General features: G+C 35.1%; 1 protein-coding gene across 2 annotated transcripts in view; it reads right to left on the reverse strand.

The window, feature by feature from the left end:
- TLK1 (tousled like kinase 1) overlaps positions 1 to 15,417 on the reverse strand; it is a 166,566-nt gene that overhangs the window by 53,003 nt on the left and 98,146 nt on the right. For both annotated transcript variants that reach the window (XM_028830834.2, XM_077957185.1), the window contains 7 exons: positions 15,175 to 15,221; positions 12,985 to 13,080; positions 11,630 to 11,719; positions 10,296 to 10,388; positions 6,619 to 6,729; positions 6,367 to 6,503; positions 2,669 to 2,857 (listed from right to left, as the gene is read on the reverse strand). In XM_028830834.2, coding sequence (XP_028686667.1) covers positions 2,669 to 2,857; positions 6,367 to 6,503; positions 6,619 to 6,729; positions 10,296 to 10,388; positions 11,630 to 11,719; positions 12,985 to 13,080; positions 15,175 to 15,221 — 763 coding nt within the window. The remainder of the gene's footprint in view (positions 1 to 2,668; positions 2,858 to 6,366; positions 6,504 to 6,618; positions 6,730 to 10,295; positions 10,389 to 11,629; positions 11,720 to 12,984; positions 13,081 to 15,174; positions 15,222 to 15,417) is intronic.

Raw genomic sequence — 15,417 nt, forward strand, 5'->3', positions numbered from 1 at the left:
TTCAGAAAAATGACTGTACGACATGAAAATAGACTGCAAGAAGAAACCAAAATTGAAATGGGACGAGGGAGAGATTATAAAAATAACCCAAGTAAAAGATAGCATTAACTTGAGTTAGAATGAATGGTGTTAGTGGGAACTTACATAAAGGATGAGTGGATATATCTGCTATCTAACAGGACTGGGTATCTACAGGGTAGAGTTAAAGCGAACACACTTTCCTCTTTTTTTTCTTTTAAAGAAATAGAGACAAAGTCACACTACGTTGAGAGGCTGGTCTCAAACTCCTGGACTCAAGCGATCCTCCCACTGCAGACTTCCAAAGCACTGGGATGATGGTGTGAGACACCCCATCTTTCTTTTAATATAACCACCCACCAACCCAGTCATTCACCTGTGTTTTTGTTTTTTCTTAAACAAATTTACTAACTTACAAAAAGTACAGTTCTTTTTAAAAATTAATGATAGTCAAAACGTTCTAATTGTAACTTACAACAGCTCAACAAAATTAAGAAAGGCTTTAAGAAGAAAGTACATTTTGAGATGAACTTTGAAAGATTAATATTATCACCATTTAATCACTAATGGATTAAGAAAAAATCAGCAAAATCTGGCCAGGTGCAGTGGCTCATGCCTGTGATCCCAGCACTTTGGGAAGCCAAGGCAAAGAGGACGGCTTGAGCCCAGGAGTTCAAGACAAGCCTGGACAACATGGGGAGACTCATCTCTTCAAAAAATAAAAAATAAAAATAAATAAAATCTGTACTTAAAATGTTAAAGGTGACAACTACAATTCTTACATGTGAGAGGATGGTAGTGCCACTCACAGAACACAGAAAAGGGGCAAGGTGTGCGTGTGTAAAGACAGACTGAATGGGAAAGATAACAGTAAATACAAGGTTTTGTTTGTTTTTAGTAAATATAGTTTTGAACAGGCTGCATTAGAAGTTCCTGTGAGACATTTAAGTACTGACAGCAACTAAGCAGGATATGATATTCAAGACTGAGAAAGAATTATCTGATACTCAACAGAGAAAAGTGGGCTTGAGATGGTAATTTTGATGTCAGCAGGATGTACATGGTAACTGAAACCCTAAGAGTAGATACTACTCAAGGAGAATACGCAGAGTGAGAAATGTGATGGCCTAGGACATATCCCTACAAGTCATCTACATTTTACAGACTGGTAAGTAAACAATGCCCATAGAAAGATACTGAGAAGATGCAGCTGGATGAGTTAAAATGGAAACTGAGTATCTTAAAAACTAAAAGAGTCTTTTTGGAAAAAAATAAGTCGACAATATTCAATGCTGCCACGTAAGTTAAAGACCCAAATGTTACAACATTTAGCCTCAGGAAGATAATCAAGAACAATTTCAGTTAAGAAAGGGGGACTGGAAGACAAGGCAGAAGAGACTACAAGGACAGGCAACTCTTTCAAGAAGCCTAGTTATGAATAGGACAGACAGAATATAGAGACTAAAGGGATTTGTAATTGAGGGAGAGTTTTTTAATGGTTTTGCTTACATGTTTTCTGAACAGAAGTTAATAAGTAGAGCACAAAGGAGGTATCAACAGAAGAGGTTCCTGATACAGTTGCGGATGGGATTCAAAGCATGGATGACAGACCATCTTTCAATAGAGGAGAAACAAATATATGACACACAAGACATTAGAGGGTGTATGTATTTTCTCTTTTTTTGAGACAAAGTCTCACTCTTGTCCCCCAGGCTAAAGTGCAATGGCACTTTGGCTCACTGCAACCTCTGCCTCCCGGGTTCAAGTAATTCTCCTGCCTCAGCCTCCTGTGTAGCTGGACTTACAAGTGCCTGACACCATGCCCGGCTAATTTTTGTATTTTTAGTAGAGACGGGGTTTCGTCGTGTTGGCCAGGCTGGTCTCAGAACTCCTGACCTGAGGTGATCCACCCACCTCGGCCTCCCAAAGTGCTGGGATTACAGACATGAGCCACCAGGCCCAGCCTATGTATTTTCTACTCACATGAGTTTACATAAGTTCTTCTAGAACAGAAAATTTATATAAGTTTGGATACATCTGTATATTGAAATTTTAACAATGGTGTTCTCTGTGAAATGAGATCATAGTCTATATTATTTTATTATTTTTGTCCTATTTTCCAAATTTTCTACAATAAGCATGTAACTTTTAAAAAATGTCTTTGTCCTTTAAGTTATAAAGCATAATTCATTAAGAAAGAAAATCCAGAAAATAAAGAAAAGCAGAAAGGGAAAAACAATACCTATAACCCACTAATGAACTGCTTTCACAGGTTGAGAAAATATATAAATGGCAGTTACATTACTTCATTCTCTCTGACAAAGGAATGTGAATGGAAACACTAAATTAGAATAATCCAAAACTTTCAATTGATTCTTAACTGATTCAGACACAGAGGAAGGGGTGAATTCTGGTAACCTCTTAGCTACCTAAGTCTCTGTTTTAAAAGAGAATTGTTAAATCTCTGCTTAAAAAGGTAGAATTCAGATATTTGGGGGTATTAATTTAGAGCTAAATTTTCAATACTGCCTTCCTTCCTGGTCATAATCAATTTTGCTATCTAAGTATTAATTATAAATAACACCCACTAGTAACATTCATGCTCAATGGCAACAATTTTAAAAAAGAAAAATTTTAAATGGAGGCTTACAGTTGTGGTAAATTTGGTCTAACAAAGGGATCATTCTCTGCTCCATTGACTGCTTTGTTTTTCCTTTGTTTTGGTTCAGAATTGGTAGAGGGTGCCTGAGAATTATTAGCTGTGGGAGGTTTGCGTTTGGCTAGAAGTTTCCTTTGCCTTTCAATATCTTCCCTTTGCTGATTCACCCATTCTTGTTGCCTGTGTAAAAATAAACAAATAAAACCATATTAACCTTCCATTACTTTTCATGGTTAAATTGGAAAAAAATGCATAAAAAACATGAAAAATCATATAATATACATTTGTAACCTTCTGGCTCCACTCTTGTGAACCGACTTGTACTTATTTTTCAGGTCTCATGTGAAAGAATTTTTTTAAGTGAGGTGTTCTCTAAACCCCTAGATTAGGGAAAGATGTGTTGCCATATATAATTTCATGGGACCTTCTATCTCCCCACCTCATCCTTTCTAATAAATATCATTCCTACAGATGCTCCATCAGAAAGTGTCCGGTTAGACGACATCACCCCCTAAGAACGGAGACGGTGTCTATTTATACAGTATCCTGTTGTATCCCTAGTACCTAGTGTAGTGATCAGCACTTACCTGTTGCTCAATAAATGTTTCCTGAATGAAATAAACAAATGAGCTAAAACAAGCCCCCAAACTATTAAAGTATGGGGTACATGTTACACATGCGTCTCACCACAGTATTTGCAAACAAATTTACAAAAGGCAAATATGAGTTTAATATGAAGAGAGTTATTTTCTAAATCTACTTTTGTTAAAAAAAAATCGGGAATGAGAAGTTGGTGTTTTGAAATCAAACAGATTAACCTTAACATAAGAAATTTATGAGAAAAAAATTTTTCATAATTTAAGGGAAAAAAAGACAAAATAGCAAGAAAACTTAGCACGGCTCTGAAAAATGGGAAAGTAACAATATAAAATTAATGCTTACCATTCAAGAATCTGAAACAATTTTGCAAATAGCTCCCTAATTCTAAAAACTAATAGATACCATGTCGATTATTAAAATGTAGATTAGATATTTTAGCAGTTTGAGCAGAGCATTAAGTAGTTAACAGTGAAACTTTTAAAAACCACTTATCATACAACACCTTAAGCTTATTCTAACAGTAACCATGTTCTCTTTTAGGTCACCTCACTATGCCAATAAAAATTTTCAAATCCTATATGGTTACGATACTTAGAGCAAGTCAAATATTTCATGCCCTCCTCTCCCCAACCATTGACACCAGAACTAAAGGGCTCCTACTTTGCTAATGCAGAATTGACCTTACACACATCCCCTTCCCTATGGTTTTAGTGATGAAGTAGCAGAATATGACAGGAGTGAAAAAATCAAGAAGAACCTAGGTAGAAGATTAATAGAGAAAAATCTCAAGAATAGCAAAGTGAGAACAAGACTTTAATCCAGTTTTCATTTAGAGGCAGGAATAAATTTCAATTTTTAATAACTAAATCTTAAGGCTATTTTAGGGCACCATCAGGATGGTATAAATGCAAATAAGCAGTAATAATCCTAATGATTAAAATATTAATGGAAAGAATTACTGGAATAGATATTAACAGCTGATTATTCAGGGATGACTATACAGTTTAGAGATTTTTATTACTTTTTATTTATTTATTTCTCCTCTCATCTTCTAACCACTCTGGGTTATATCACCAATTATAAATGGCTTGATATAAACATAGTAGGTCCTCAATAAATGCTTATTAGTGAAAGTCAGGACATACAAGTAATTATTTTCTTTTTTGGTAGTTATTTTTTGAGACAGAATCTCACTCTGTCGCCCAGGCTGGAGGGCAGTGGCGTGATCTCAGCTCACTGCAGCCTCCACCTCCCAGGTTCAAGCGATTCTTGTGCCTCAGCCTCCCGAGCAGCGGGGATTACAGGCGCACACCACCACTCTTGGCTAATTTTTGTATTTTCAGTACAGACGGGGTTTCACCCTGCTGGCCAAGCTGTTATCGAACTCTCAACCTCAGGTGATCCTCCCAACTCAGCCTCCCAAAGTGCTGGGATTACAGGCATGAGCCACTGCACCTGGCCTCTTTTTTGACAGTTAAGTGGAGAAATTGGAACTACTGGTAGAATTTATATTTCAGAACATTCATATTGTATGAATCATACAATTCATATATGAATTGATTCATATATGAATCAACAATCATATATTGATTATATAACCGTCTCTTTTATTCATTGCAGGACAACTACAGGTCTGGGTTTAGTAGCAGAGCCTCTTGCTCATAAAACACTAAAAATTTACCTTCTCCTGCTTTCTACTTTACTGTTGATATGTTAGTTCATGCTTTAATCACCTTTCATCTGGATATCCCTCCATCTTAACTACCAATAACATTCATCCTCTTTCTAGTAATATTTTCACATTACCATCAATTATTCTACAACTATCACTGTAGATATCATTCTGATCACGTACACTATATGTAAACCTTTAACAAGTCCCATTATCTGCGGAATTGAAACCCAAACTTTCTAATATCACAAGTACTTTATCCTTTGTTTCACTGTGGTATAACTAGCACAGCTATGTTGAAGAAAAGTTGAATAAATCTGCTGAGAGAGAAGGCCATTCTGTGGCAAGTCCTAGGAGGCAGTGTTTGAACAGCAATGTTGGTGTGATAACAAGTGAAGAAAAAGGTTTGCCTCTATTTCAAATAACTGGATACTCTGGAAAAGCTGATGTTCATGCTAGCATTACTCCCGATTTTCAAGTTTAAAAACATTTTCCACCTCCCATCCCCAAAAAAGGAGTAGCATATTTAGCACTCCTTAACACATAAACAGCCAATCAATCCTTATCTACCACCATCTGAACTCAAGAAAATATGGTAACTATAATTTCTCTGTTTTAAAGTTTGATCTGAAATGCAACAGAAAACCAAACACCACATGTTCTCATGTATAAGTGGGAGCTAAACGTTGGAGACACATGGACATAAAGATGAGAATGATAGAAACTGGAGGCCACAAAGATGAAGAAGGCAGAGACAGGGGCAAGGATCGAAAAACTATTGGGTACTATGCTCACTACCTAAGTGATGGGTTCAATTGTACCCCAAACTTCAGTATCAGGCAATATACCCTGTAACAACCTGCATATATATCCCCTGAATCTAAAAGTTGAAATTAAAATAAATAAATAATAAATAGAGTTTACCTCAGAAATGCTAAAGCCACATGTTCAGTTTAACTGATAAATGATTTACTATATCTGAGGCAAAAGAGAAGTTTTTTTCCTTAGGAATAGAGAGCAGGCAAGTGCTGAATATTAACACGTAAGGAATGGGGAATGGGCAAAAACTAAGTAGGAAAATCCTAGGAGATAAACACACACACACATCTTCCAGTGAAATTAAATTTTCAACAATTTCCCTCTCAAAATATCATCTGTAAAGCTAAAGGTTCAGTTAATATGTCGGAAAATCAGAGTTAGAATAACATATTATATTCCATAGACGAATGCTAATTAATCAAGAAATCACTAAGCTAAAACTATAATACTCTTGGTTTCATATCCCTTTCAAATGTACTAAATTCTATGATTTCAGAGTAGTGAGGAACTGGAGAGCACAATTACAAATCTATAATCTTTTAAAGCAATGAAAACTCAAAGGAATATTAAAAACTTTTAAATGTTAAGAATGACTAACTTCACAAGATTCTGAAATGCAAAGCCATCTGTCCATTGTTCAGTAAATGAAGCGCCATGTCTAACTGTTGTAAAGTGCCCGAGGCGTAATCGATCTTGCATACTCTTCTCTCTGCTTGACAATTTTTCTTGTGTACTCTGAAAAAAGGAGAAAAAAAATCGTCACGCAATTTTATTCATTAATTTATAAAAGCATACAAAGCAAAAACGGCTAATGAAGGGGAAGGGAAAATTTACTCAACTTTTAGCCTACCTTTTCAATAAGAAGTTTCTTGCTCATTGATATGCACTTATTTAATCGTTCTTTGTATTTTTCAAGTAATTTTTGTTGTTCATCTATTTGCCGTCTGAGATCACAGTTAGCCTATGACATAAGTAGAAAATGCAAAAGGTCTAGACTGGGGAATATGAAAAGCTTAGAAATATTATTAATGTTCTAAATAAATTGTATACAGATAGGAATAATAATATTAAATATCTGAGTATGATACAAGAAAAAAAAAAGCCTACTTAGCCATGAGATAATACTGTTAAATGTTACTTAAGTGTACAGTGGAAAGTACATACAGGGAAGTTTGTATCCATATCCATCGCATTCAAATCCATACTCTAAGGTTAACTTTGGCTAAGTTACAAGAACCTTAGTTCAGCTTTCTTATTTCTAAATAGAAGCAACACAATCTACCTCACTTTGTTAAAAATAACTAACATATGGTATATAAAGTATCTATCACTTAAAAATAAATGTGTTTTCCTCTATCTCATAATTAACAAATTAAATGTGAGTTTTCCTCTATCTCTTATAACAAAATATTTTCTCCACTGAACTTATAAATGACATACACAAGTTGCCTACCCAACAGCTGTCCTCACCACTCTTCCTTAGCAATAGGATACTAATTCTGTTCACTCTGTAGGTGGCCATATGCTCAGAAAAGAGGCCTCTCTCTAACATCAAAAGATAAGCCTGATTAGTACAGTGGCAAGAGAATAACCCATAGGGCTTGTTACAACAGATTACTGGGAACCATTCCCAGAGCTTCTGAATCGGGTCTCAGGAAGGACCTGAAAATTTCCATTTCTAGTAAGTTCTCCAGGAATGTTGATGCTCCTGGTCTGAGGATCACAGTTTGAGAATCAAAAGTCTAGGCCAACCATGGTAGAATCCACAAGACAAGGGCACAGTATCTTGAAAGTGCTGAGAGAAAATAATTGCCAACCTAAAATTAGATACCCAACACAATTGTTTTTCAAGGAGGAGGAAACAGAATTTAAAACCAATAGACCCTCAGCAATTCAAACAAAACCTCAACAATGTGTGTATGATGCATATGCAACTTGAAACCTGATTCTAAAATTTCTCTAAGACTGCAAAGGGCCAAAAATAGCCAAAATGAAGAAGAGGATGTATGTTTAACCATGTATCATGACTTAATATAAAGCTACATAATTATAATCACCCAAGCCCCCTTCTTCCTTAATAATGGAAATTTAATGTTTTATCCTGGATTGCTATCTGCCTAGCCAAAAGACTACAGTTCCCAGCTTCCCTTGCAGCGAAGGATGGTTAACAAGATGCAAGCAGAAGTTGTTCAATGAGACATCCAAGAAGGCTGCACACAGAATTGTGCTTCTTGTTCTCTGCTCCCATCCTCCCTCCTGTTATCTGCTTAGAAAGCAGACATCATAATTGTGACCCTAAATAGATATATAGAATCTTGTTGTGACCTTTGAGATATAAGCCATGAACTAACAATGACAAGGTCCCATATGATACTGAGGAGTAATAATATCTGAGCTGCCCACTTCTGTTCTTCTCTTGAAAAATAAGCTTCTATCTCATTTGAAGGACTGTTATTTATGTTCACTGTTACGGCCAAAAACAATTGATAAAAATTGTTTTATCAACAATGATAAAAAGATGCTGCAGTACTTGTGTAGAGACACAAACAGAACAAGGAAACATGATACAGAACACAGAAATAGATACACTTGTATACTGGAAACAAGATTTTATGATGATAGAGCTGGCAGTATGAGAATGAGCTTTTAATTAAATGGGGATGAACAACTGATTATCCATATAGAAAGAAACTGAAATGAAACATCATGCCATACCAAAAATCAATTTCAGTAAGACTAATAATTTATATTGAAAGATCAGCTGGGCATGGTGGCTCATGCCTGTAGTCCCAGCACTTTGGGAGGCCAAGGTGGGAGGATCACTTGAAGCCAGGAGTTCAATACCAGCCTGCAGACTCCCAGTTCCACAAAAAATAAAAAAAAAATCAGCCCGGAGTGATGGCACAAGCCTGTAGTCCTAGCTACTCAGGAGCCTGAGGGAGAAATATTGCTTAAACCCGGGAGTTTAAGGTTACAGTGAGCTATGATCCCCCACTGTGCTCTAGCCCGGGTGACAGAGTGTCACTTAGGGGAGAAAAAATGACCAGACTAAAAAACTTTGAGAAATAACTGCTATTACACAGTAAAATGGAAAATGCATACGCCCTGTACTCTGGCTATGTCTTTCCTAAACATATACCATAGAAAAATTCCTTCATATTTGCCCTGAAGACACGTACAAAGAATGTTCTTAGAACTGTTTATATTAGAAAAAGTAGAAATAAAATGTCAACTAAAAGCAGAAAAGATACAGAAATTATGGTATACTCAAAACTCCTTACAATACTGCAGTGAAATGAACAAACTACAGTTATACTCATCAAAGTGGACGACTCTATGATATATAACATTCAGTGAAAACAAGCTGGGCAAAAGGGTCCATACCGGAAAATTTCATTTAACGTTCAAAAACCAAATGAAATAATATATTGTTAAGAATGTAAGCACATATTTAATACAACCATAAAGAAACACCAAGGCATGACAAACACAAAATTTAAAATAGTGGTTAAATGGTAAATGGATGTGAGAAAGTAAGTATGACAGGATCAGGAAAAAGACACACTGGATGTTTTAAAGGTACTGACAAACACAGTAGGATCACAGGTGTTGGTTTTATTGAGTTTCTATACCAGTAGTTCTCAATTCTGGCTTACATTAGAATTATCCAGGAGAGCCTTTAAAACTACCAATGTCCAAGCCCACATCATGTCATCAACTTGATCAGAACCTCTCAGGGTAGAGTTCAGGCATTAGTTCTTTCACCCTTCCCAACTGGTGAGTCTAAGGAGCATCAAGGGTAAGAACTGCTGCTTTAAACCCTTACATTATAAGTATACTTCTAGATGTATTTTTAAATAAAGCTTCCATTAAAAATCCTTCAGAACTGCAGCAGTTACTTCATCCTATCGGTATCAGATGTCAGGCATATAGTAAAATCAAAAACTTTAACATGAAATGGCTATTTGTGTTACGGTTGTTGGTCACATAAATGTTATTAACTTCCTTCCAGTTCTCCAACAGTTTCTCAATTCCCAATTTACTGAAGATCTAATAAAATATTTCACTTTAAAATTGGTATTTTCAATCACGTACTTAAATTAACAGAAAAAGCTTACTGAGTTCTAGTTACAGTATTTTTTTTTTCTGAGACAGTCTCACTCTGTCGCCAGGCAGGAGTGCAGTGGTGCGATCTCAACTCACTGCAACCTCCACCCCCCAGGTTCAAGCGATTCTCTTGCCTCAGCCTCCCGAGTAGCTGGGACTACAGGCGTGCGCCACCACGCCCAGCTAATTTTTGTATTTTTAGTAGAGACGGGGTTTCACCATGTTGGCCAGGATGCTCTCGATCTCTTGACCTTGTGATCTGCCCACCTCGACCTCCCAAAGTGCTGGGATTACAGGCATAAGCCACCGCGCCCAGCCTAGCTACAGATTTTTTTTTTGCAATGCTAAGTATTTTCTGAACAGTTTGACTGTTGCCAAATAATTTATTCAATTTTTTCCCCTCTATGACTCATTACTTACCCTGAGCAAATCATCTATACGTCCCTCCTTCTTTTCCAGGTCCTGGATTTTATTACTTTCTAATGCTGCTAATTTCAGCATTGTGAGATCAGTCTAAATGAAAAAAGTTATTTTATTATCTCCATTATATATGTTGTTTCAAGCAAACACAAAACCAGACTTTACTCCAAATTCAAAAGGTAAAGAAAAATATATTTGTGTGCATATGTAAAGTGAATCTCAAAAAGTTTTAGTGCAGTTTTAATAACTTCAAATGTATAAACGCTACAGACTTACCAAGAAACATCTAGAAAGGTCAATTACTTAGAATATTGATGTCCCACATTACAATTCAATATATCCGCTGCTTTGTGCTATACGTTCCTCTAGCTGATTTTTTTGAATTTTGCAAAACCTGTTTTAAATTGATAAGTAAAAACCTATCTATTTATGGTATACAACACAATGTTTTGATATATGTTTACATTGTGGAATGGCTAAATCAAGTTATTTAACACATATCTTTTTTTCGTGGTGTGAACACTTAAAATCTACTCTCTTAGCAATTTTCATATACACAAAATACTGTTTTTAACTGTAGCCCCCATGATGTATAATAGTTCCCTTGAACTTATTCTTTCTAACTAAAATTTTATGTCCTTTGACCAACATCTCATGCAGCAAAACCTTTCATGATCTACTCAGTGGATGAAGGAATGTACTTGTAATCCTAGCCTCAGGATCATCCAAAGAAAGAGGTTTTGATACATGCACAACAGTTTGGATATGACCTCACAAATAAAATCTAATGGAAATAAACTGGCAAGCTGAGGTTGAAGAGTAATATTTACTCTACTCTTCCAAACCCCAGTCTGAGAAAGTGCCATTCAGAAACTACCACACGTAAAAAATTAAAATGAAGAACTTAGTGCTCAAAATTCATGAAACTAAGTAAGTGTAGAAAATATACAAATAATTCAAATAATTTTTATAGTTTGTCACATATATGTATTTACATACATACAGTCAAATGAGCGGCTTTAATGTACACTTACAAAAAATACAGCAGTTTCACAATATATCAATTACATATACTTGGAAATTAAGTTCAGAAAGAATCAGTAAACAGAAGTGACATGTTATGGTTGTTTAAAAAGCTGATAGTAAATTGTGTTTCAGTTTCTCACTCCTTCCTACAAATTCCGTTGTTTTTGTTTAGTAATTACTGTTATCTTTCTCGATGTGTAATTCTGCTTTATGACTACATATAAAACAAACAGACATCTCAGTTGTTAGTAAGTTAGTCAATGGTTTCTTAGAAGCCATGGGAAAAAAACATTTTAATTATCATTTACCTGAATAATTTTAAAGGATAACTGCTTTGGTTGTATAATAGGGTGGTCCCCAAATGCTAATGCAGTAGGAGAAGGGCTATTCGGTCGAACCTAAAAAAATTATTAAAAATTTTATATTAGCAAAAAAAAAAAAAAACAGGTTTCTAATTAGCAACAATTACTTAACATTTCTGCAGAAGTTTCTATCAGAATAATACCTACATTGAAACATAAGTGACTTTTAGAAAACTTTAATCACCATTTATTCAACAAGCATTCATTAAGTACCTCCTACATAAGACCCAGTGAGAAATACAATATATTCCCTGCCCTCATGGAGCTTACATTCTAGTGCTATAAAAGAAATCTTAATGCTTTCGTACTGTTTAAAAAAAAAAAAAAAAAAAAGGCCAAATAAATTATTCTGGAAAATATTAAAAATTTATTAGGATAGTTCAAAAAACAAACTTAGTACTAGGGACAATAATACATGCCCTTATGTAGTTTAATATCAATTTATTAATGAATTTCATAGTTTATCTGGTCACTAGTTCAAAAATACACTCACTGAAAGCAGATTATAACATTGTATCAATGCTATCACTACAACTCTTAAAGTTACTGTTGAATCTTATGCCTTACTTTATACACAGCAATGTGATATCCTCAAAGGTACAAAATGAGTAAGACACAACCAAGTATGTCTAAAGACAAAGACAAGAAGGGGACACAAGAAATAAAAACAAGGTGCTTGAATAAATAAGTGAAACTCTGATTCTTTAAATTACTGAAAACCAATATTGTTTTCCTAGTTAGATACTGAACTTTCACACAATGAAAGTAAATTTAAAAATGAAATCCAATATGCAAAACAATGCATATAAAAGAACTATATCTAAAACGTTAGCAATAAACCAAAAAGTTTAAGATAATTTTAAGTCCGTGATTCTTTATCTATACTAAACTACATATCCTGCCTTTTTCTTAAGGATTCCCAGAAAGGAATTATGCTATAATTTTAGTGGTTAAGAAATTCAATTGTTAAGAAAATTATAAATTAGGAATCAACAACTGAATACAGACTGATACAAGAGTACTCATGTTAGTCCCACAGACTCAACAGGCATTCTTTTAACAGAAACAATGCTTCTTGGATATAATTAATTCAGAAAATCTTTAAGAGGCTCACTTCCAGAAATAAAATTCCAATAGCACCAGATAATTTAAAAGGATTTAATTCATGCCACAGAAATAATGTATTAAAAGATAAATGCTAACTTATTTAAGTTCTCAATAAAAAACAACAAATTATAAAACTTATTCAATATACATAACCTCCCAAAGACTATGCCTGAAAAACTTGAAAGATGACTTACAGATGAGGAAGGAGTGGAATGTGAATGTGAATTTTGAGGAGAACGGATTGCAGGAGGTATGCCTCTTACTGGACTTGAGCCATTTCCACCTTGGTACTGAGTGAAAGAAAAAGGAAACATTATTATTTACCAAAGCAGGCTCAGACAGTTGTTATTTCAGATATGACATTAAGAATTAATCTAAATATACCTAATTTTAAAATAAGTAGTCATTTAAATGGATCCAGAACAAAAAAAAAACCTAAGGTCAGCCAAGTCCTAAAAGACTGAGAGACTACTGATCACAAGAACATGACAAGGATTATTACTCTATATTCTTACTATAATCTCGTATTTTGGTCAACTCAAAGACAAATAAATTCCTCCAAAGCAATAAACATATTTTGTTTTCCTCCCAAATCTTAGCACAGGTTCCCTACAAATGTTTATTGAGCCATATAGTCCCTAATCCCAAGAAATTCCAAAATGTCTACACATAGACCTTAGTGAACATCATCAACTATTTTAAACAGAATATCGGTCTCAAGATATCCAAGTGTTCATGGCACTATATAAAAAGAATTATAGGCCGGGCGCGGTGGCTCAAGCCTGTAATCCCAGCACTTTGGGAGGGCGAGACGGGCGGATCACGAGGTCAGGAGTTCGAGACCATCCTGGCTAACACGGTGAAACCCCGTCTCTACTAAAAAAAAAAAAATACAAAAAACTAGCCGGGCAAGGTGGTGGGCGCCTGTAGTCCCGGCTACTCGGGAGGCTGAGGCAGGAGAATGGCGTAAAAACCCGGGAGGCGGAGCTTGCAGTGAGCTGAGATCCGGCCACTGCACTCCACCCTGGGCGACATAGCGAGACTCTGTCTCAAAAAAATAAATAAATAAATAAAATAAAATAAAATAAAATAAAAAGAATTATAATAGGTCCCTTCCCTCTAACAGCACAAAATCCTTAAAAAATCAATTCTTCTGTACAAAGTGCATGACTTAGCTGCATATGAAGGGAAGTCAACTGATCTGTTCCATAGCTACCTTTTCTCCTATTTCAAGTTTCCATACGAAGGATGGGAAAAGAAAATAACTTGCTGCTGCAAAGTTCCTCTGGGGGTGTAATTACTGTCCACTTCATCATTTCCTGTTTAATTACTTACATGAACAGCACAGATGGGGACTTCCTAGCATGTTCATTAAACAACTTCCTACAACCTAGGGATTTTGCCTTATTTATTTTACCAATAGAGCCTAGCATAAAATTTAGCACACAGTAGGCATTCAAGAGACATTTGTTTATTTGAATTGATCGTACCTTTGGCAAAGGTTCTTAATTAATGATATCAGTAAGTGACTGTGACTGACCTCAACCAAAAAGCAAGGTATCTCATGGTCAGCAACTGCTTTACTTTAGATTTTACAAACCCAAGAAAGCAAGCAGTGGTGGATTTTAAAAAATCAGCCCTTCCCTTAATCAGCCAATTCTGCTCTCTCAAGTAAATATAAATATTTTTCAATTGAGTAGACCATGTTTGTTTTAATAATTACACTTAAAATTTTTCTAATTTAAAACGGTAGCCAAAAGTGTTTCTATATAGAAGCAAGGCAACATTCCAGATTGGGTAAGAATCTAAATTTATTGTTTTCGCATTCTCTTAGATTCAAGCCTCTATCAAATACTTAATCTCCATCCACAGGACTCAAATGTTGTTGTAATGTGATGAAGTCGGTATTGATAGTAGAGAGAATTCTGAGCTAGAGAGCCAGGGAAGTTTAAGTTCTATTCTTTACTCCTCAATTCAGAATTTGCCTTAAATGGGTTAACCCATTTATGCCTAGTGTTCTATTATTGCTCAAGGTCACTGTTGCCAAGGTCTGACAGAAAAATTCAAAAAATTACAATGTAGGCTACTTTACATTTCTGGGCTTCAGTTTCATCATCTGTAAACTGAAACACTAATATGTATTTTGCCTATCTTACAGGTTATTATAAACAACTATGTGAGAAAGTATTTAGAAAACAATGAATGGCATCCCAATATAAATGTAAATATAATTTTCCTAGAAAGAAAAGATACCACATAGTAATAAAGCTCTGCTCTAATCAAGCAAGTAATCAAAAGGTGACCTGTGCTGCTAAGAAAATATTTTTAGCTCACAGCAGAATAGTACTGAATTAGGAAAAGGAGATAATCCTCAATGAACTTACTTCAAAATAGTCGCTAATTTTGTGGCCACGTCCCCCAATACTTTTTCCTAAAATATAAGAAGCGCATGTTAGTAGGGTACTGATGGGCATCAAAAAAATATTAAAGGGTCCACAGGACATCAGCTATCAATTTCACAAATATGAAAATCAAGTGACATTTCAATAGAGACATGCCAATTTTTAAAAGTTCCAGTTATTGGAGAATCATACAAATAAATGATGTAAGTGATATCCTGTTTTAAA

This window comes from Macaca mulatta, chromosome 12 (assembly GCF_049350105.2).
Source record: "Macaca mulatta isolate MMU2019108-1 chromosome 12, T2T-MMU8v2.0, whole genome shotgun sequence".
Classification (NCBI taxonomy): domain Eukaryota; kingdom Metazoa; phylum Chordata; class Mammalia; order Primates; family Cercopithecidae; genus Macaca; species Macaca mulatta.